We start from the raw sequence: 23,874 nt of genomic DNA on the forward strand, positions 1-23,874 counted from the left end.
AGTGTCATACCCTAGGTACGCCACTGGTCACCATAACTATGATACATTTGTACATTGCGAACATTTATATACCACTCATAAGTTAGAGGGTTAAGATACAACATAAAAATCCATAACTTCATTTATCTGTCCTAACATCACAACAGTACCAGAAGATTAATGGCTGGTACTTTCTTTTAAAGAAAATACACTCTTCCCTCCATATTCACGGGGGTTAGGGGCAGAGCCGGCCCGCGAATAAGAAAAATTTGCAAATAACTTTTGGGCCGACTCTGACCCATCCCCACCTCCCTCTTGCATCCCAGACCTTACCTGGTGGTCTAGCGGTGACATGGGGCAGGAGCAATCTTCCTACACTCCTGCCCCATGCAGAGCCATCATCGAAAATGACTGCTGTGAGTTCCCGTTATAGTCTCGTGACCATCAAATAAGGTCTGGGGAGCTCGGGAACAGAGCGATTCACAAGGGGGGGGGGGGGTCCTGGGTCCAAAAACCGTAAATAACCGAATCTGCAGATACTGAAACCACAGATTCGGAGGGGGGCGGGTAGGTATGAATACGCATGTGTGGTCAAAGTTAGGATCTAAATCAAACTATGTTGTAAAGCGAAACCTGACGCAGTCTTACAATCCTGATCTTTTAGGACATGTTGAATTTCATAGAAAGAGTTTGAACATGATGTACTAACCATTCAAGGTCCAAGCAAGACATCTGACATCAGTCGGTGTTGTCAGAGTATCATTTATTCCACAGGGGGTGCCACAGATAGTCACAGATGTATTTCCTGGAGAAAACCCTGATCCTCGAATATGTACCTCTCCTTTACCCAGACAACCTTCAAAAGGAAGATAAATGTGTGAACTACTTTCAGGATCTTTTCTCCCACATAATGTGGAAACATGGCTTAATAGTTTGTGTTTCTTTATATTGAAGTCATGTATAGAAGAGTGTCACGGTACAAGAGCCAAACAAGAGCCTTTTCCAGATATGTTGCAGCAATGTTTCTATTTTTTTTAAAACAAGATACCCCTTATTGGGATCTATTCATAAATATCAGTAGGCTAGTGTGATAGTTCCATAACTAAAGTGTGCAGGTCAATTGCAAACCGACATCTGCGCTCAAGACGATTGCGCACAGCCATTTCCAGCGCTTTTTTGGCTTACCAGTAGCGTTCTGAGGTGGGGTGTAAGTGGTTGCGCAGGGTGTAAGGGTTGGGAGGGTTGGGAGAGGGACCCCCCACCCCAATACACTGAAAACTTCTGCTCTCTCGCTGTTCTGGAGTTTTCAGTGTAGTAAGGGTTCCCTCCCTCCCCCCCCCCCCCCGGAGCGCTAGCATTTATAAGTATAGTGGGGTTCCCATACACCCTCATAACGCTTCCGGTAAGCCATAAAAGCATTGGAAATGGTGGTGCGCAATCGTCCTGTGCGCAGGTGTCAGCGTGCGATTGTTGGCGCACCAATGACCTGTACTCGATTGATGTTCCACCAGTTTGATTAGTGTGAAAGTCAATCCATTGTCTATACTGTAAATTACTAATCACTTAGACAATTCTTATCTCAAATGTATATAGCATGCAGGCATTTATTTAAGATGGATCAGATAACTGTCAGGGCCTACAACTCCATTCAGCACAATTCCTCATTGATCCAACTTTTCTTATATTTTGTTAAGTTTATTGTTGAAAAATTCATAAAAAATTAAACAAAATTGGATCAATGAGGAATTGTGCTGAATGGAGTTATAGGCCCTGACAGTTATCTGATGATCCATCCGAGATAAATGCCTGCATACTATATGAAATTTATGCCTATAGGCCTATACATTTCAGACAGGAATTGAAACTCTCCTTGTCTAAGAGATTAGTAATATAGACATTATTGGGATCTGCCATATAAGGGATCTGAAGGCTCATGCACCTGTTTTTACATTGGTCAAATTAAAAGGTCTCACATTCACTAGGATTCTGATTTTCATCAGGATTAAGGCCGCTATCATAACACCACACTACAAGTATTAGGTTACAGTGTTCATTTGATTTCTTTACACTTTTATTTGAGATCTGTTAAAACAGCATATACTGTATATGTATCTAAAGATTTCTGTCTGCATTGTTTCAGAAGTTACCCAAACAAATCTTTAATTTTGAATTTGCAGCCCACAGACATTTTACTGATATCCATCATTTTGGAAGCGATTCTATAACAGATCACCATCATTTAGACATCTAATTTCCATGGGCTGTGAGCCTACTCTAAAAGAATATATTAGTACCTTATTTTAAAGCTCTGTTCCTTGTTTTGGATGTATGAGAATTGACATTTAGACATCGACATTGCATGTAAATCCAAAACTGATTTTGTAAAGGAAGGATATGCATGTCTAAAACTGCAGTATATCCTTAGGGGTGTGTGGTCTGGGTGTCTTTTTGATTGAACTAGGTCAGGATAGGGTTACCAGATTTTACTATTGTAAAATTTGGACCCATGGCCCCAGGCCCGCCCAGAGGCCCATCCAAGCCCCACCCCATTCTACCCAAGTCACGCCCTGTCCAGCCCCAGCCTCGCCCCTCCCCAGCTCCAACCTTTCAACTTGTTCTCATGCTTGGAGCTACATCAAAAGGGCATCTCGCATGCGGTGTGATGCAATGACATCACATGCGTGCATGTGCGTTACATCACCGCATTGCATCCTCACAGATGCCCTCCCAATGCAGTCCCAAGCTGGAAGCTTTTTAAAACCTGGACAAAGAGCTGGGTTTTGAAAAGCCATCCAGATGCCCAGACATGTCCTCTAAAATAGGACATGTATGGGTAAATCTGGATGTCTGGTAACCTTAGGTCAAGACCAGAATATGAACGTTCCAGTGTCCAACTCTGATTTCAGAAGAGAAAGTGACATCTATGTTCAGATAGAATAAACCAACATTTTACACCCAAATCAAACAGGCAGCACATTCTACAGAACACTCCTTAATTGGCATGTCTACCTCCATACTTTACTACCTGGATCATCACAAATCTGTTCTTCTAATATCTATTGATCTCTCATCTGCTTTCGACACAATAGATCATAACCTCCTTTTAGAAAGACTACAGACTATTGGCATCACAGATCAAGTTCTTTCTTGGTTTAGATCCTATTTCTCTAATCAGTCTTCGATTGTGTCTTTCAACAATGGTACCTCAGAACGATTCTCAGCAACACACGGTATTCCTCAAGGGTCCATTCTCTCACCTCTGTTATTTAATATTTTTCTTGCACCTCTTATGACTCTCTGCCAATCCATTGGCTTTAATGTATTCGCTTATGCTGATGATATTCAGCTTTTACACCCGTTAGACTCCAATAACCCTCTTGAAACAACAGCAATCAATAAGAAACTTGAACAGATTCACCAATGGCTTGACGCTAATAGATTAGCTCTCAATGTTAATAAATCAAATGTTATGCTCTTCCCCTGGAAAGATGGTCATAAGCTCATGTTCCCAATTACTATCACGGGTTCTATCCTGCAGTCGATCAGTAGCATTAAGATCCTAGGGGTTATTTTCGATTACAAACTAACATCATGAACATATTAGTAGTATTGTTAAATCTACCTTCTTTAGACTACATCAAACTCGTTCAGTTTCTAAATTCTTATGCCCTAAGTCACTTAACACACTAATTCATTCTCTGGTGATTTCAAAAACTGACTACTGCAATGCGCTATTTAAAGGAATTGCCCAAAAAGAAATCAGACAATTACAGATCATTCAAAATGCTTCAATTAAACTCACAAGGAAAGCCAAGAAATTCAACCATGTGACACCTCTCCTTAAGAAAGTGCATTGGCTCCCAGTTGCTCACCGCATAACATATAAATTAAGTTTGCTGTCTTTCAAATCTCTTCTTTATAAAACTCCCGCTTTTATTCATAGATTACTGATTCCCCATACTTCTACAAGATTACTCAGGTCTACCGACTAACATCTATTAATAGTTCCCTCACTCAAAAACATTAATACACGGCGGCAATTCATCTTTTCTGTCACAGCCCCCCAAATATGGAATTCCCTCCCTATTTACATAAGAGAAGAACGCAATTTAGACAGATTCAAGAGCAAGTTAAAATGCTTTCTTTTTAAAGATGCATTTGACAGCTAGAAATCTAGATTAGAAGCCTTAATTGAATCTTAGTTCCCAATTTTTTTTTTTTTAACCCACTGCTCTCCCCCTTCCTATTGGTTTTTCCCTTACTCGTCTTATTTACTATCAATAATTTGTATTTCTTTCCCCATTTTTGCCTTTTGTATTATATGTTTTGTCAGGTTAGTCATATTTATTTGGTTTGTTTCCCCCAGAAACTTGTAATTTTACTGTTTTTGTACATCGTTTAGAATTTTGAGTAAGCGATTAATAAAATCCATAATAAACTTGAAACTTGAAACTTATTTAGACCTGGTATTTGATACATTCATGCTACAGACAGGTGCTTTGATGTATCAGCTGCCCACTGTAGGGATGTTGATATCTTTTGCATTATTGTATAAATTTATTAGCTCATTATATATTTGTTATGTAAATTCTTCTGGGGTTTTTTTTTTAATTATATTTATTGTATAAATTGTTAGTTTTATAATATCTTATATGTTATTTCCTATTTTAGTATTATGTTTAATCATATGTTACTTTTATACATTGTAATTCGCTTAGAAATAATTTTAATTAAGCGATTAATCAAATATAAATAAAACTTGAAACTTGATAAAGGCAGTTCACCTTCTTAATTGCTCAGTAGTTTCTGGTCCCTTCCATCTCACAATGACACCTAACGCATGGTACTTAGCAGTGCGTAACACCTAAGTTTTGACACAGGCACCGTCAGCCTTGACTTTGTAAATGGGATAGACTGGAGTATTGGACACTCCAACTGCGCAAGGGAAGCGGAATTCCTAGAGGCTGTTAGGGACTGCTTCATGGAACAGCTAGTCAAGGAACCAACGCGAGGGGATGCCACTCTTGACCTAATCCTCAACGGACTAGGGGGACCTGCAAAGGAAGTGGAAGTAGTAGAGCCACTAGACAACAGCGATCACAACATGATCCGGTATAAATTAGAAGTAGGGACATCAAAGGTGAAGAGAACCACATCGACAGCGCTCAACTTCAGGAAAGGGAACTACGATGCTATGAGGAAAATTGTGAGAAAGAAACTCAGATACAGCTCTAGAATGATGGGGACCGTAGAGAAAACCTGGTCCCTACTCAGGGACACGGTGCAAGAAACAGAAAACCTGTACATTCCCAGGTTTAGGAAGGGGTGCAAAAAAAATCAAAAAGACCCGGTGTGGATAACAAATGAAGTGAAGAAGGCGATAGGTGACAAGAAAATGTCGTTCTGAAAATGGAAAAAGGACCAAACTGAGGAAAACCGGAAGGAACACAAAAAACTCCAAAAGAAATGCCACCGAGTGGTTAGAAAAGCAAAAAGAGAATACGAAGAGAGGCTGGCTGGGGAAGCAAGAAATTTCAAAACGTTCTTCAGATACGTGAAAGGGAAGCAACCAGCGAGGGAGGAGGTGGGACCGTTAGATGATGGAGACAGAAAGGGAGTGGTTAAGGAGGAAAAAGAGGTAGCCGATAGGTTAAACAGATTCTTCTCGTCGGTCTTCACGAGCGAAGACACATCCAATGTACCAGAACCCGAGGAGATCATAAGTGGGGATCAAGATGACAAACTGGAGCAAATAGAGGTAAGTCATGAAGATGTCCTCCAACAGATAGATAGATTGAAAAGCGACAAATCCCCGGGCCCGGACGGAATCCACCCAAGGGTACTAAAAGAACTGGGGAACGAAATAGCGGAAACACTCCAACAAATTTGCAATCTATCCTTGAAAACTGGGGAGATACCGGAGGACTGGCGAATGTTACACCTATCTTTAAAAAGGGATCGAGGGGTGACCCGGGGACCTACAGGCCGGTTCCGGGTAAGATGATGGAAGCACTGATAAAGGACAGCATCTGTGAACACATAGAAAGAAATGGACAACTGAAAACGAGCCAACATAGCTTCTGTAAGGGAAGATCGTGCCAAACAAACCTACTGCACTTCTTTGAAGGGATAAACAGCCAGATGGACAAAGGGGAAGCCATAGACATCATTTATCTCGACTTCCAAAAAGCCCATGAGTGACTACTTAGGAAGCTGTGGAACCACAGGGTGGGAGGGGATGTACACAGATGGATCAGACACTGGTTGGTAGGCAGAAAGCAAAGGGTTGGAGTGAAGGGCCAATATTCAGACTGGCAGAGGGTCACGAGCAGTGTTCCGCAGGGGTCGGTGCTGGGACCGCTGCTGTTCAATATATTTATAAACGACTTGGAAACAGGAACAAAGTGTGAAGTTATAAAATTTGCGGATGACACCAAACTCTGCAACAGAGTTAGGACCGCAGAGGAGTGCGAAGACTTGCAAAGGGACCTAAGCAAACTGGAAGAGTGGGCAAATAAATGGCAAATGCGCTTTAACATAGAGAAATGCAAGGTCATGCATATAGGGAAAAGGAACCTGATGTTCAGCTACAAAATGGGGGGGAGCATTGCTGGGGGAAACAAATCTTGAAAAAAACTTGGGTTTGCTGGTGGATACAACAATGAAATCATCGGCACAATGTGCAGCGGCCTCAAAGAAAGCAAACAGAATGCTGGGCATCATTAAGAAGGGTATCACAACCAGGACGAAGGAAGTCATCATGCCGCTGTATCGTGCGATGGTGCGCCCACATCTGGAATACTGTGTCCAATACTGGTCGCCGTACCTCAAGAAGGACATAACGAGGGTCCAGAGAAGAGCAACGAAAATGATAAAAGGTATGGAAGACTGTTCATACGCTGACAGGCTGGACATGCTGGAGCTCTTCTCCCTGGAGAAGAGGAGACTTAGAGGAGACATGATAGAAACTTTCAAGATCATGAAGGGCATAGAGAAGGTAGACAAGGATAGATTCTTCTTCAGACTATGGGGAACCACAAGTACGAGAGGGCACTTGGAGAAACTGGAAGGGGACAAGTTTAGAACCAATGCCAGGAGGTTTTTCTTCACTTAGAGGGTTGTGGACACATGGAACGCGCTCCCGGAGGAGGTGATCGAGCAGAGTACACTACGGGAATTCAAAGAAGGATTGGATAGATTCCTGAAGGATAGGGGAATTGAGGGGTACAGAGAGAGGTAGATAGGGTATAGGAAGAGTATAGATAGAAAAATAAGGGGGCTATAAGGCTAAATCAAGAAAACCTGACAGGTCATGGACCTGATGGGCCGCCGCAGGTGCGGACTGCTGGGCGCGATGGACCTCTGGTCTTACCCAGCGGAGGCAACTTCTTATGTTCTTATGTTCTTAAGTGTGAATGACTACTACTACTACTATTTATCACTTCTATAACACCGACCGATTTAGGCATCATTATAGCGCCCATTGATGAATTCCCCCTAAGCTGTTCTTCTGTGCCTAAATTATATCGGAAAATTATATGTGTAAGAAGTTTTAGCAAGACTAATATTTAGGCATAAAAGAGCAGGAAAAAAATATGTGCTGGCACTTTCCCCATGCCCCCAATTTCCCACATGCTTTCCATGCATATACTTTAAATATGTTTAGCTTGGATACATAATGAACTATCAATTGAAGAAATGTCCATAAAACTCTCTTGTTTTCCCTGTTCATAATTTGAACGTTTCAGTTTCTAAAATGGATGCTCCAGTTGGATGTCACCAGCACACAGCTGTCCATTTCGCATGTACAAGTGAATCTATTTTTTACTCATTCAAAAATTACAAAGACTAAGGGCTCCTTTTACTAAGGTGCACTAGCGGTTTTAGCGCGCGCTACAATATCGCACGCACTAAACGCTAACGCCTCCATAGAGTATTTTTCATTTAGCGCATGGTTAGCGTGTGCTAATCTTTAGCTCATGCTAAAGCGTTAGCGTACCTTAGTAAAAGGAGCCCTAAGAGACACTCATTGAAGTTACAGGGAAGTACTTTTAAAACCAATAGGGGGAAATATTTTTTTCACTGGATCTCAGTGCAAGCAAATATTTCTCATGCATATTGTCTAGTGGTCTATAAGGACATATGAGAACCTCTGAATTAAGGATAGATATTTCTGGCTTTATCTTCAGGCAATGCTGAAATTAGAAATGGACTGAAAAATTGAAACCTTGATATTTAAAATGGAAAAAATTAATTAGATTGCAATCATAAAACAAAGAACAAAAGTGTTAGCTCAGCAACCTTTATATTCTCGTTTTATTACTCATCGTACTACCTGACCTAGAATAAGCTCTTCTATTTTCCATTCCTTTTAGGAGCCCCAAAACCTCCTCATAGCCTATTCTATAACCACGTCTGGGAGTCCAGACTCCATTAGAAGCTACTAGCACAAGCCAAGATGCCAAAAATCTAGGTGTCTGATATTCAGCTGCTGGTGGGAAGTGTTTTGACTACCTACTGCCAACATTCAACCTGGATATTCAGTGCCGGACTATTTCCAGCAGCCAGCATTGACTATCCTGTTTCACTTTTGACCAGGGCAGGATTAAACAATAGGCCAAGTAGGCACGTGCCTAGGGCCCGAAATGGTCAGGGGGGCCCGATGAAGGAGGGCATCAACATTGTTTTTTTCCAAATGGCGATGAGCCCCTCCAGTATCGATCGGCAACGTGGAACCCCCCCAATTGACAACGCGGGCCCCACCCCAATCAGCAACGCAGTCCCCCCCCCCCCATCAACGGAAAGTAAGACAAGCAAATAACGCGGGTAAGAAAGGCAACGGGAACTGTAATTGTGCTTCTCTCTGACACAGCTTACTGTTTCCTCCTGGGCGCATGGTGGGGTGGGGTGAGGCAGGGGGCCCAGTGTACTTGTGTGCCTAGGAGCCCTCGACAAATTAATCCTGCCCTGCTTTTGATTGCAGCAACTTAACCAATTAAGGTAGTATTCAGTGCTAACCAGTTAAGTTCTTAGCAGTCGAAGATAGGCCTGCTATTTATGTGGCCTATTCTAACCTCTAAACATAGTCAATTTAGTGCTGAATATCCTTGTCTAATTATTTATAGCAAAAAGAGGGGGTTATCCAGATGATCAAAAAAGAACAATTTTGGTGATAAAATTATCCAAAAAAAATTTTTAACATTATGATAATAAAAAATATTGTCATCAATTTATAACTTGCACTTTTATATATTTATATATATATATACATATATATATATATATATATATATATATATATATATATACACACACACACACACACACACACGTCTCTATTGATGTTCTTTTTATTCCCTCTTTGGACGATTAAACTTGTGGTGGACATATCATAACTATACAGACATCAGTCTTTAGAACCTCTTATGATATATATATCAATTCAAGTTCCTGACTTTTATATTTTTATATAATCATTTATGTCTACCACCTCCTAACAATCCCTATTACCGTATTTTCTCGCATATAACGCGCGCGTTAACGTGGTTTTTACATACCGCGCACACCCTTGCGCGTTATACGCGTGAGCGCGTTGTAAAAAATTTTTTTTACATAGTTCCCCCCAATGTCCGATTCACCCCCCCCCCCCCGCAGGACCGCTCGCACCCCCACCCCGAAGGACCTCTCGCACGCACCTGCACCCGCATCCCCACCCCGAAGGATCGCTCGCATGCACTCCCACCCGCACCCGCACCCCCACCCTGAAGGACCGCTCGCACCCCCACAGCCTCCCGACCCCCCCCCATCATGTAGAAGCTCCTACCGGTGTCATGCTGCTTCCTCTTGGCGGTCCCGACACCCGACACGATCGGGGCAAGAGGGAGCTCAAGCCCTCTTGCCCCAGCCAACCGCGGCACCCCCGACACGATTGGGGCAAGAGGGAGCTCAAGACCTCTTGCCCCCCCAACTCCACGACACGATCGGGGCAAAAGGGAGCCCAAGCCCTCTTGCCCCGCCGACTCCCCAATTCCACGACAATATCGGGCCAGGAGGGAGCCCAAGTCCTCCTGGCCCTGGCGCCCCCCCCCCCCCCGCTAGTTGTTCGGGCCAGGAGGGAGCCCAAACCCTCCTGGCCACGGCGACCCCCTACCCCCACCCCGCAAACCCTCCTGTCCGGCAGGCAGCCAACGATGGAATGAGGCCAGATTGGCCCATCTGTCCCAAAGCTCCGCCTACTGGTGGGGCCTAAGGTGCCTGGGCCAATCAGAATAGGCCCGGGAGCCTTAGGTCCCACCTGGGGGCGGGGCCTGAGGCACATGGGCCCAACCCGACCATGTGCCCAAGGCCCCGCCCCCAGGAGGGACCTAAGGCTCCCGGGCCTATTCTGATTGGCCCAGGCGCCTTAAGCCCCACCAGTAGGCGGAGATTTGGGACGGATGGGCCAATCCGGCCTCATTCCGTCGTTGGCTGTCTGCCGGACAGGCGGGTTTGGCTCCCATCTGTCCGGCCAACTACACAAAGGTATGGTGAAGGGGGATGGGGTGTCGTGGGGGTCGGCCAGGGGGGTCGCGGGTCGGCTGGGGGGGCGGTCGGAGGTTCTTGGGGGGGGCAGTCGTTGGGGGAAGGGGGGTTTGCATCGAGGGCAGGAGGGCCTGGGATCCCTCCTGCCCATAATGTAGTGTGTGGTGGGGGTAGGGGGTCACCGTGGCCAGGAGGGTTTGGGCTCCCTCCTGGCCCAAACAACTAGCGGGGGGGGGGGGTCGCCAGGGCCAGGAGGACTTGGGCTCCCTCCTGGCCCGATATTGTCGGGGAGTTGGGGAGTCGGCGGGGCAAGAGGGCTTGGGCTCCCTTTTGCCCCGATCGTGTCGGGGAGTCGGGGGGGCAAGAGGGCTTGAGCTCCCTCTTGCCCCGATCGTGTCGGGGGTGCCGCGGTTGGCTGGGGCAAGAGGGCTTGAGCTCCCTCTTGCCCCGATCGTGTCGGGGAGTCGGGACCGCCAAGAGGAAGCAGCAGGACACCGGTAGGAGCTTCTACATGATGGGGGGGTTCGGGCGATCCTTCAGGGTGGGGGTGCGGGTGCGGGTGGGAGTGCGTGTGAGCGGTCCTTCAGGGTGGGGGTGCGGGTGCGTGCGAGCGGTCCTTCGGGGTGGGGGTGCGAGTGGTCCTGCGGGGGGGGTGAATCAGATGTCGGGGGGGCATCAGGCTTTCAGGGTGGGGACAGGACTTCAAGGGGGAGAGGAGAGTCGGGGCGGGCGAAAGGAGAGTCGGGGTGGACAGAGGAGAGTCGGGGCGGGCGAAAGGAGAGTCGGGCGGCGACGGGAAAGTCGGGCAGCACGCGCGGTATATGAGTGTGCGCGGTATATAAAAATTTCTGTACATAAATTTGTGTTTTTCGCGCGCTATACCCACGTTTTACACGGGTGCGCGTTATCTATGTGAAAATATGGTAAATGTTTATTTTTAATCTTTCAATTTATTGTTTAAATTAATAATAGCCATCAATATATTTTCTTTAAAAACATAAATTGTGTGAGCAAAAAACTTTGGTTTTAATTGAAAGACAACACTTTCAATTGGTGGATCCTGCCACCATCAACGTTGATGTTTAATGACTCCCAACGCCCTTCTTTTTTGTGGGCGTTTCAACCCCAAATGGGTCTTCTTCAGGGGATAATGAATATAAGCTACCTCTCTACAAATAAAAACGAAGTAATTAACACTCCATCACTATATAATAAACTCCTATCCTTGGAATTATGCTATTGTAATTATTCAATTCACAATTATGATAACTAAACCCCCATATACATTCGATCCTTTATATAATCTCCCATACAGAAAATCGTGATGACCTCCACATTCATACTCTACTCGTTATGGAAAAATCTTAACTCATACTAGCTTTGCATAAACATTTCGCAGTGAAGATACAATTGAACAAAACATATTGTCCCATATAAAACTTTCATGGGCGTTTCACAGCAAAAATACGATTAAACAAATAAAATCAGAAACCACTATGTGAAAACTACTACCACAATCTTTGATACTTAAACTATTCCCATATATTTTTAAAGAAGCCATATCTCCATATCACTCCTCTTAAAATTAGAGAATATATTTATTAATCCTACTGCTTACCTAATACTTATACAGACTAACTTCGTTCTCCTCGACGTATGTGCACTTATTTCAATTTGTGTCGCAACTGCCAACCCAAACAGTGTAACTTCTAAACAAGGAATATAAAGACCACTCATTAAATCAAATATGTTAATACCGTAGGGGTTGTTCCTTCTTCTCACACCTGGGGTTAGACCTCTCTATTTCTATGATGTCACAAAGCCTGAACCATCTTTTGCAAGAATAAAATAAATCATCTTTGTCATCTCTGCTGCCTGCCAGATGCATTCTGGACTTGTTTACAAGAACTCTGTGTTTCTTCAGTCAAGGACATCTGCTCAGCTCAGTTCCTGAGAAAGTTGGAGGAGGGATGAGCTGCCATGATCAGTATGTGTCTCTCTTATCTACTGAGGCACCTCTCGCTGAAGGCTGGTACACGAATATACAGAAAGGCTACTAATTGGTGAAAGGCGACTAATTGGGATTGTTTCTGGATTGGTTAGAGGGAGGTCATCTGATGATGGTAGTCTGTGCTGAGGTGTAAGGGAGCTTGGATCTTAGCATAGGTTTCTCTGCACACCTTCTATAATAATAAAATCTGATAAATTACCTCTTGTGATTAGCTCTACCAAAGAGTAAAGAAAACAGAAATCTTGGGGACGTCACATGCACGTGATCAAGATGGCTGCTTAGCGCCTTCTCTCCGTTCCGACCCTCGTTACAAAAATCAATTTAAACCTCACAGAGAGCCGTATCAGGTCAGTGCAAGTAGCCCATCGGTAGCGGAATGTCGGCTAAAGCTAATAAGCCCGAAATCGCTCCTCTAACGGGTCCGGCCGCGGCGCATCCAGCGCCTAAAAGATCTAAACATGAACCGCCCTCCCCGATTAAGGCCTCCGTGTCTGGCGCCACAGCGCAGGGAGATTCAATCTCACATGATCTCCACGTTTTGCGAGAACTAATGCAAGAAAACTTAGCCGCCACAGCTGATATTAAAAACGAAATCGGAGGCATTCTTACACAACTCAAACAGCAAAATGCTCGCATTGATCTGGCTGAGGAAAGACTTGCAGCGCACGATTCTCAATATTTAGAAATCCAACGTGACTTTCGCAAGATGTCTGTTCTACAACGTGATATTGAAGATCTTTCCAACAGAATGCGTCGGAGCAACGTTCGTATCATCGGGCTCCCAGAATCATCTGAAGGTTCAGATCTCCTATCATTCCTGCTCTCCTTTCTCCCTAATACTTTAAAGCTCCAATTTGACCCACCGCTCGAGATTGAGCGCGCGCATAGGGTCCCTTCGGGTCCACCTTTGCCTACCAAACCTCCTAGGCCTGTAGTACTAAAACTATTGTGCTACACTCAAGCCATCCAAATCCTACAAGCTGCTAAATCTTCTTCAACATTACAAGTGGATGGTAAAAAAATTTTGATAGTCCCTGACCTGGCCAAAACAACAGCACAAAGGCGGAAGGCTTTTCTGGCCATGAGACCTCAGCTCAAAAATATAGGAGCCCAATATGGTCTATTCTATCCTGCAAGGATGAAGATAACTTACCATAATACCACCAAAAACTTCGATGATCCAGTCGACCTGCAAAAATTCTTGGATATCACAGTAGGAGCTATGACCTGACCTTTTCTTTCAGGAACTGGAACTCAATTTAAGTCTGGTGAGGTTTACTCTGCATCATTTGGTACTCACTTTTGGTTCGAGGTGAGGGCTAGCTGAGCACCTCTTGTCAGCATGGGTTTCCATCTCTGGATCTTTGTTTGTGTTTATGATCCAGATCATTACCAGAATGAATCATCCTCTTCTTTTTTACTTTTATCCTCCTCTTTGCATACTGTGAAAACCACACACTCAACTACTGGTAATCAAATCACCATTCATAACTCATCTCCTGCTGAGCAGAGGCTATATGCCTTTTTTTTTTTAACGTCATCTGTGGACATACACCAGTCATATAATCCTCAATGGTTAAAATACACATTGTAGATTCTAGAACTTTGCAGCGCACGAAGATGGCTGGGTAGAGGATTAGCTCTGTTGTGACAGGCAAATTTTATTAAGATTTTGGCAGTTAAAATTAAAGAAAAGTGAAGGAAAAGAGAGAATTGAAGTAAGAAATGGCTTTGGGTAAAACTAGTAAAAGTAATCCGGTGAATTCAGGAGCAGGAAGTAAAAAAAGAACAAAAATTGATTTGGTATCCCCGACAGCGGTCCCTTTGCCTCAGGAAGAAATTGATAACAGTGATTTGATGAATGAACTTCAGAAAATTAAAGAAATAGTAAGTGATAACGCTAAAAATATAAAAGATGTGAAGAAGGAAATAGAGAGTCTGACAAATAGAATGCAGGCAGTTGACTTCAAAATTGAGCAGTTAGAAAAGCATGCTGAGAAATCTGAGGCAGAGATGCTGGTGTGTAAAAAAGATCACAGAGAAATAGAGGCGTTGAAAAAGGATTTTGAAGACTTATCAAATCGTGAAAGAAGGAATAATTTGCGTCTGATTGGGATACCTGAGGGGATTGAGCAGAATGATCCTATTCAATTTGTGACTAATTTTATCCCAAAGATCTTGCCATTTAAAAGTTCTTTTCCTTTGGAGATAGAAAGAGCACATCGGATACCTATGAAAAGATCAAATAGTCAGAAGGGTCCCCGTCCAATAATCTTTAAGCTGCTAAGACATCAGCAGGTGGTAGAGATTATAAAGCTGGCTAAAACAAACAAGGATCTTAAATGCCAGGATTCTAAGATCTTTATAGTACCTGACTTTGCAAAAGCTACAGCCTACAAAAGAAAACAGCTTTTGGATTTAAGACCTAAACTGAGAGCAATGGGAGCAAGATATGGATTGATATACCCTGCTATTATGAGGGTAACTTATGAGAATAAAACTTATAATTTTGAAGAAGCAGGCAAATTACAGGAATTTCTAGATCAATATAATTTGCCTATGGTTTCATGAAATTATTTAGAAAATGTAATAAATAATATACTTAGATTATTTTTGGTTTATATTTTTGAGTGAAAATTGAAAGATATTTTATAAAGAAGGAAAAAGTGGAAAAAAAATAGAAAAGGAGAAAATATTTTCTAGAAAATTGTTGCAGTTAGGTTTAAGGGGGATCAACATTTCAAACAAGATTTAAAGAAAAGAAATGAAAAATTTTAAAGAGACAATAAGAAAAGAAGAAAAGAAGATTTTGACAAGGTAAGAAGAGGGATGGAGCATATAGGAAGTGAAGAAAATATGAGGAACAATTATAAGATTTGGATGGTTTCTTAATGTGAATTTATAATTTGCATTTGAGCGTGACTGAGATAATATGAGGACACATAAATGCTGCATTGGAGAAATGTGGGAACTTAGAATATAATAAGATGAAAAATACAAAAGACTATTGATGTAAAGAGAAGAAGATGTGAAGATGGACTGATGGAAATGACTTGAGCATTATTTAGATTTACAATTTGCATCTGAAATTGACTGAGATATAAGGATGATGTTGCAAAAATACTTTATTGGAGAAAGATGAAATAGCAATCTGCAAGAAGATGGAATAAGAGACTGAAACAGCAGGATGAAGATGTACAAGTGTTACAGTTGTGCAGAATGGAGAATAGACTGTAATAGATTGAAGATGCAATGAAAATTAATGAGAGTTTTAAAAAATATGAGGTCTGCTTGGTTGAAATGTTTGATCCTTCTTTTGATGTAAGGTTAAAAAAAAAAAAAAATTAATATTATAGGATGGAGTGATGTATGTTCCATTGAAGTTGTGAGAAACTTAGGTTAAAAAAAAAAATAAATAAAATAATAATATTAATCTTGGGGGGGTATATATTGTAAGAAATGGTTTCCGAAATATTGGGTATATACTTTTATAAATATATTAGAGGTATAGGATGGAAGAATGTTTGGAAATTTGAATGAGAGGGGAAGTATATAATAAAGAATTATAGTAAATATAGGTATTTAGGGTATTGAAGAATGGATTGACTGCAGGATAATTTAGTGTTGGTTGTTTGAAAGATTAGAGAAAGAAAAATGAGTATGTTATTGCCTGTGGGAAGTTTATTTTTGCTCAGTAATATGTGCGTTTCGAAGTTTGCATTTGTGTTAGGGGAGGGGAGGGTGGGGGATGGGAATAGGGGGGATGGGGAAAGAGGGGAGGGAGGGAGACTCATATATTGGTTTAAGGAAAAAGAAAAAATGTATATTTTATGTTTGAGTGGATTATATATGTATTTTATATTTTATTTGTAAAATGGGTTTTAAAATTTTTTCTTTGAATGTAAATGGCCTTAATCACCCTATAAAAAGGAAAAAGGTATTGGAATATATTAAACAACAAAATATAGATATATGTTTCTTGCAAGAGACACATTTGTCTGGAACAGAGTCTATGAAGCTGACAGATAAGTGGATAAAACAATGTTTATTTGCACCAGCGGTAAAAAAGAAGGCAGGAGTAGCAATATTGATTAATAAAAAATGTTCAGCAACATTTAATATGGTAAAGGCAGATCCTCAAGGAAGGTGGGTACTTGTTGACATGAGCATGGGCAGTAATACAATGGCGTTACTAAATATATATGCACCTAATTCGAATCAAAGTGAATTCTTTAAATCTCTACAACAATTAGTTTTACCACTGGCTACTACTAATTTAGTGGTGGCTGGGGATTTCAATGCTGTTATAGATCCAATAATGGATAAAAAGCCTAGTAGAATTATGAAATCAATGGGATTAGAAAATTTGATACAAGCATGTAATTTGAAAGATATATGGCGTATTCTTCATTTTAATGATCGGGAATTTACATTTTGTTCACATGTTCATCAATCGTTTTCAAGAATTGATTATATATTTGTTTCAGATCAGATTGTACAGCAAGTTGTAAAAGCTGACATAGAACCAATAGTGATATCTGATCATGGTGGTGTGTGGATAGAAGTTAACTTATTAGATCAAGATAATTCCAAACCTGTATGGAGGTTTGATAATACTTTGCTTGCTGATTCTAAATTTTGCACTGAATTTCAGATAAAAATGAATGAATATTTCAGACTTAATGACCTAGAGGAAATGTCGATTGGAATATTATGGGATGCTTTCAAAGCAACTATGAGAGGACAAATTATATCATATTCTGCGTATAAAAAGAAACAGATAAGAAAGCAATTTGCAAATTTGGAAAAAGAAATTAAAAATTTGGAATTAAAATTGGTTAATAAATGGGAACAAGAGACATTTCAATTATTGTTAAAAAAAAAAATGTGAATATAATGAAATTTCCTCTGGATTAGTAAGGAAAGATATTTTTGCTCAGCAAACGATGTATTATGGTAGTGCAAATAAGGCTGGAAGATTATTGGCAAATTATTTAAAAGCAAAGAAAAGAAAGGAGAAAATAAGCATAATTAAGGATGAATTAGGACATTCTCATTCTCAAATTGGAAATATATTAAAACAATTTTTAAAATATTATAAGTCACTGTATTCTTCTGAGTCTTATTTAGATAAAGAGAAAGATGGGTTGGATTTTTTGAGTTTAGTTAAAGGACCTAAGGTTCCTGATCATATAAAAGGAAGTTTAGATAAACCTATATCATTAAAAGAGTTACAAATGGCATTGAAATCCCTTAGAGTTGGGACCGCTCCAGGTGGAGATGGATTTACAGTGGAGTTTTATAAAGAATTTCAAATTTCCCTTTTACCATATTTATTAAAACTATATCAGGACCAACTGAATAAAGGTTGTATATCAGGCACTATGGCAGAATCTTTAACTATTGTTTTGCCAAAGCCAAATAAAGATCCAACATTGGTGTCAAATTACAGGCCTATATCTTTAATAAATGTAGATGGTAAAATATTAGCTAAGATTTTAGCATTAAGATTGGCTAAAGCTCTTCCGCATATAATAGGAATAAATCAAACTGGATTTGTTGCTCAAAGACACTCTTCAAATAATACTAGACTGGCATTTCAGATGTATTATTTAACAAGACAAATTAATGATCCGGCTTTTTCAGTATCACTAGATGCTGAGAAGGCTTTTGATCGTGTAGAATGGAATTTCATGTATCAAGCTATGGAATGGTTTGGTATTGGATCCGGATTTATACAAATGATTCAAGCACTGTATAGCTCCCCAACTGCTCGTTTATACATAAATAATAATTTTTCAGATGCTTTTAAATTGCAGAGGGGAGTTAGACAGGGTTGTCCATTATCTCCTTTGCTCTTTGATATAGTTCTTGAACCCTTGTTGTTAGCTATTCAACAGGCAAAGGACATAGAGGGTATTCCATGTGCTGGAGTGGAATATAAAGTATCCGCTTATGCAGATGATATATTGCTTCATTTGAGGAATCCGGAAACAACAATTCCATGTCTACTGGAGATAATAGATACATTTGGAAAATTCTCAGGATACAAAATAAATTGGAATAAATCAGAAATTTTACCTTTAAATGTGCATTGTACAAAAGGTATACTTGATTCTTTCCCTTTTATTTGGAAAGAGGATGGTATAAAATACTTAGGTATTTGGTTGAATAAAACACTTGAAGAGACAATGAGAATAAACGAAAAATTTTTATTACAAAAAGTAACAGAGTTATGTGAGCAATGGAATCCTTTACATTTGTCATGGTGGGGAAGAGTTCAAACTGTTAAAATGATGATTTTGCCTGTAGTTTGCTATCAATTGGGAATGATACCAGTGTTTTTTCAGGGGTCTTTTTATAAAAAATTAAATAGTATTCTGGTTAAATTTATTTGGCTGGGTAAAATTGCAAGAGTGGCTCTAGTGTCTTTGCAAAGACCAATTGAGGAGGGTGGGGTAAATTTTCCCAATTTTTATAGGTATCATCAGGCCTATATCATGCGCCAAGGTATGTATTGGGTCCTCCCAGAGCTTTTGGAACAATTACCAGAGTGGTTAAGGGTGGAGAGATCACTTATTTTTCCACTTAGGCTTGATCTTCTGCTTGGTATAAAAGTGCCTAGAATACGTAAAGACAATAGAGTATTAATGGATACTTGGAAAACATTACGATTTGTAGATAAATTAACTAGTGATTCTATTTTAAAATCGAAACAGCAGACTATTTGGGTAAACTCCAAGATACAAATAGGCGGGTTTAAGATTGTCTGGAAGGATTGGATTAAAGCAGGTATAAGATCCTTAACGGAAGTAATTGATAATGGTAAGCTGCTTGATTTTTCACAATTGCAACATAAATATGGTCTGAATAAAAAACAAAGTTATAAGTGGTTGCAATTGAAGCAGGCTATTCAGGTGGGGTTCCCTGAATGGAAATCTTTAAATGATCATTACAGCTTAGAATTCTTATGTTTCCAGGCAGATTTTCTGGGACACCAGGCCGCAAAGTGGTATAAAATGATATCTAATTATTTGAATAAGAAACCAAAAAATGGATTAAGAGATATTTGGAGCATTGAGATTAAGCATCAAATTAATGCATCTCAATGGCCACGTATTTGGTCTTGGAGAATTAAAGGTACGATGTCGGCATCTATTAGGCAAACATGGTTCTTTTTGTTGCATAGAGCATTCTGGACCCCTACTAGATTACAAAAATTAGATTGCTCTAAGTCTAATAGATGCTGGCATTGTAAAATTGAAATTGGAACTTTAGACCATCTTTTATTTTATTGTCCATGTATTCAGGCATTTTGGATATCAATATGGGATCAAGTTAATATATTGATGGAAAATCATGTAGCATTATCCTACGACACAGTGATTTTTGGAATGTGTATGAGGGCCAAAAGTCAAATATCTGCAGCAAACAACAAATTATTGATGATTCTTACTGGAGTGGGAATTCAACAAATAACGACTAATTGGAAAGACTGTTCTAGATTGAATTGTAGTTTTTGGTGGAACTCAGTTTGTCATTTATATAAGATGGAAAGATTTCTTGCCGTACAGAGGGGATATTTTAAAAGGTTTAAGGAGGTGTGGAGGCCATTAATTGAATATTGTAATGATTAAGGGTTATTCTTTTTCCTTAGGGGATAATTTGTAAAAATGGGGGGGAGGGAGAGTCTAAATATGTATATGTTTGGATAAAATATTTTGTTGATAGGGGAGGGGATGGGAGGTGGGTGGAGGGAATTAAAACATGTGTAATAATATTGCTTAAGAATGTCAAGTGAGTGATGTGAATTACTTGTAATAATATTGTACACTTGTTGAAAGAAATAAAAAGGAATAAAGATGAAAAAAAAAAAAATAAATAAAAAAAATACACATTGTCTCCCTGAATGTCAAGGGAATCAACAGTCCTCTCAAAAGGAAAAAGATCCTGCACTATTTCAAACACCTCGAAGCTGACATCTGCCTATTGCAAGAATCCCATCTCAGTACAGAAGAAGCTAACAAACTCACTGGCGGGTGGGTTCAACACTGCTTTGCCGCCCCGGCCTTGGGTAAGAAGAATGGGGTCATCACTTTGATTAAAAAATCTCTTAACTTTCAACTTTCCGCTCACAAATTTGATCCTAATGGTCGCTGGTCTTTTTTGGAAGGCTCCATAGCTGGAAAACCAATAAAATTGTTCAACATCTATGCCCCTAACGTAGATGACCCCTCCTTCTTTCAATCATTCCAAACTCTCTGTCACTCTTCATTAACTTCAGACACCATTTTTGCAGGAGACTTTAATTTCCCATTGGATCCCTTTATAGACCGATCATCGAATTGCCGTCCAGCCAAACTTCGAGTTAGATCTTCAGTCAAAACTCTGATGGATTCATTTGGCTGGTCCGACATTTGGAGAATATTTCATCCAACCACCAAGGATTTTACCTTCTACTCTGCACCCCACCAAACCTACTCAAGAATTGACTATATCTTAGGTTCCAAAGACCTTTTGAATATTGTTTCATCGACACGCATACATAACATCTCCATCTCAGATCATGCGGCTGTCTCCTGTCATCTCAATTGGACTACATCTTCTACATCCAGGCTATGGAGACTTAATAACTTCCTGCTACATGATGACTCTTTCATATCGCATATCAAGGAGGAATCTCAATCATTCTTTGATACTAACATTTCTTCAGTCAACGATTTCTCCATAGTTTGGGAAGCTTACAAAGCATGGCTGCGGGGAAAAGTTATTAGCTTCTCAGCCTTCCAATTGAAACAAAAGAAATCTAATTTACACCTAATTGAAGCAGAAATTCATACCTATGAAACTCAACTTTATAACCGTCATGATCCTGAGATGTACAAAAAGTTGCAACAACTCAAATTCCAATACAATGAACTCTTCAGTTCCATGGCTTCTGCTTCATTATTTCGTCGATCAACCACATACTATGCCTCTTCCAACAAATCGGGTCATCTACTTGCTCTCTACCTGAAAGGTAAACATTCAAAAAACCTTATCACCCACATCAAATCAGATAAAGGCCAACTCCACAATACAACCAAGGATATATTAGAAGACTTCCGTACATTTTATGAACATCTCTACACTTCGGAATCTACCTCCACTTCCTCTTCATCCATTCAAGATTTTCTCCAATCACTTGACTTACCAACTCTTTCTGACCAACAATGTCATTCACTACAAGCACCTATCTCCACTGATGAGATTGCACGTGCCATTTCATCTCTACCTTCAGCTAAGGCGCCTGGTCCCGATGGATTATCCTCTGAATTCTACAAATCATTCTCAGCTCTTCTGACTCCTCATTTACTTTCATATTATCAAGGTATCCAAGATGCTCCAGCCTCTCTACATAGATTTCTTGAAGCAAACATCATAGTTCTTCCGAAGCCGAATAGAGACCCTGACCTTGTGAAGAATTATCGACCTATATCTCTTTTAAATCTGGACTATAAAATTTATGCAAAAATTTTGGTTATTCGCTTAGAAAAGATAATGTCTTGTCTGATCCATAGAGACCAGGTGGGTTTTCTAAAAGGTCGCTACGGTGCAGACAACACTAGACTCTTATGTCATGTGCTCCACTCCTCTCGATTGTTTACTCAACCCTCAGTAATTGTCTCCTTAGACGCTGAGAAGGCATTTGATAGAGTGGAGTGGAAATATCTTTTTGCCGTCCTTTCTAGATTTGGATTTCCTCCATCCCTTATTCATATGATTTCTTTACTATATGAATCCCCCACTGCTAAACTCATTGTTAATGATGAGGCATCCGCACCATTCACACTACATAGAGGCACTCGTCAGGGATGCCCTATGTCCCCACTCTTGTTTAACTTAGCTTTAGAACCCCTCCTTGCTGCCATCCGTTTCTCTCCTGATATTAAAGGAATCTCCATAGCTTCGATTGAGATCAAAATTTCTGCCTACGCAGATGATGTCCTTCTATACTTAACTGATCCTGAACACTCACTCTCTGCATTAATACACTTGATCTCATCATTCTCCCTATTTTCAGGATATAAAATCAATTGGGATAAATCTGAGGTTATGCCTCTTCATGATTTTAGTCCTTCCCTCATCTATGCGACCCAACCCTTTTCATGGGTTACTTCTGGCATTAAGTACTTAGGTTTACCATTTGATAAAGACATTAGGTCATCCCAACAATTGATCACTTCTAAAATTCTCTCACAGGTTCAGAATTCTCTATCTTCCTGGACCCCTCTACATCTCTCTTGGTGGGGTCGTTTAGACACCTTAAAGATGATGGTGGTTCCCAAGATTACATACATTTTCAGTATGTTTCCTGTATTATTTCCATCTTCTCTGTATAAACAAATTGAGCGTCTATTGTTACGCTTCTTATGGAATGGAAAGCCTCATAGAATTTCTCTTCAAAAACTAAAAGCTCCTCGTGACTCTGGTGGGGTTAACTTCCCAGATCTTCTTCTCTACCATAAAGCATTTATTTTAAGACAGGGTGCAGAATGGCTTTCTAATCCCTCATCTACAGATATCCCCAAATGGCTACATTTAGAACTTTCCCTCTTATATCCTTTCCCCTTACTACGTATCATGGGAACAAACAATTTACCACGTATTAAACAAAATCCCATTATGCTCACCACTTACAAGGCCTTAACGGCTCTCGACTCCCAGTTGGAAATACCTTGGAATAAATCAGCGTTTTGCCCCATATGGTTTAATAAATATATCTTGATGGATAGGAAACCCTTCTCCTGCCCCTCCTGGTTCCATCATCAAGTATGGGATGTGGGCTCTGTGTGTCATCCAAATGGGTCACTTTTTACCTTTCAGGAAATGATGACCTCCTTTTCCCTCACAGAATCCAACTTTTTTCGATGGTTGCAACTTCGCTCAGCTATCAAAAAATCAGGTCTTCTCTCATCGCTCTTGCACTCTCCCCCCACTTTGCTCAGTCAATCCCAGAAATTTCTCGCCCTGGGTCATGCAGCATCACATTTTTATAAATTGCTTAAATCCTTCTCGCCCAACCACTTAGCACCTTTACAATCAGCGTGGGAACATGACATAAAGATGTCTATTCCCGACGTTGCTTGGTCCTCCATCTTTACATCTACATTCAAAACATCTAGATCTGCTTCAATACTACAGAATATGTTCTTCTTTCTTCATAGAGCACAATGGACTCCTATCAAATCTAACAAAATTGACGCTTCATACTCTAAAAACTGCTGGTCTTGCAAGAGTGAGGAAGGGTCTTTACACCATCTATTATATTCCTGTCCACTAATTCAGACATTTTGGCACTCTGTTTGGAACACGATTTGTTC

General features: G+C 40.6%; 1 protein-coding gene across 13 annotated transcripts in view; it reads right to left on the reverse strand.

The window, feature by feature from the left end:
* The window catches only part of PKHD1 (PKHD1 ciliary IPT domain containing fibrocystin/polyductin), an 800,857-nt gene that overhangs the window by 582,757 nt on the left and 194,226 nt on the right, over nucleotides 1–23,874 (reverse strand). For all 13 annotated transcript variants that reach the window (XR_004538726.1, XR_004538727.1, XM_033936724.1 and 10 more), the window contains one exon: nucleotides 689–835. Coding sequence is in view for 11 of the 13 variants with exons in the window: in XM_033936724.1 (XP_033792615.1) it covers nucleotides 689–835 (147 nt within the window). In the remaining 2 variants the exon portion in view is untranslated. The remainder of the gene's footprint in view (nucleotides 1–688; nucleotides 836–23,874) is intronic.

Source organism: Geotrypetes seraphini, chromosome 3 (genome assembly GCF_902459505.1).
Source record: "Geotrypetes seraphini chromosome 3, aGeoSer1.1, whole genome shotgun sequence".
NCBI classification, from domain to species: Eukaryota; Metazoa; Chordata; class Amphibia; order Gymnophiona; family Dermophiidae; genus Geotrypetes; species Geotrypetes seraphini.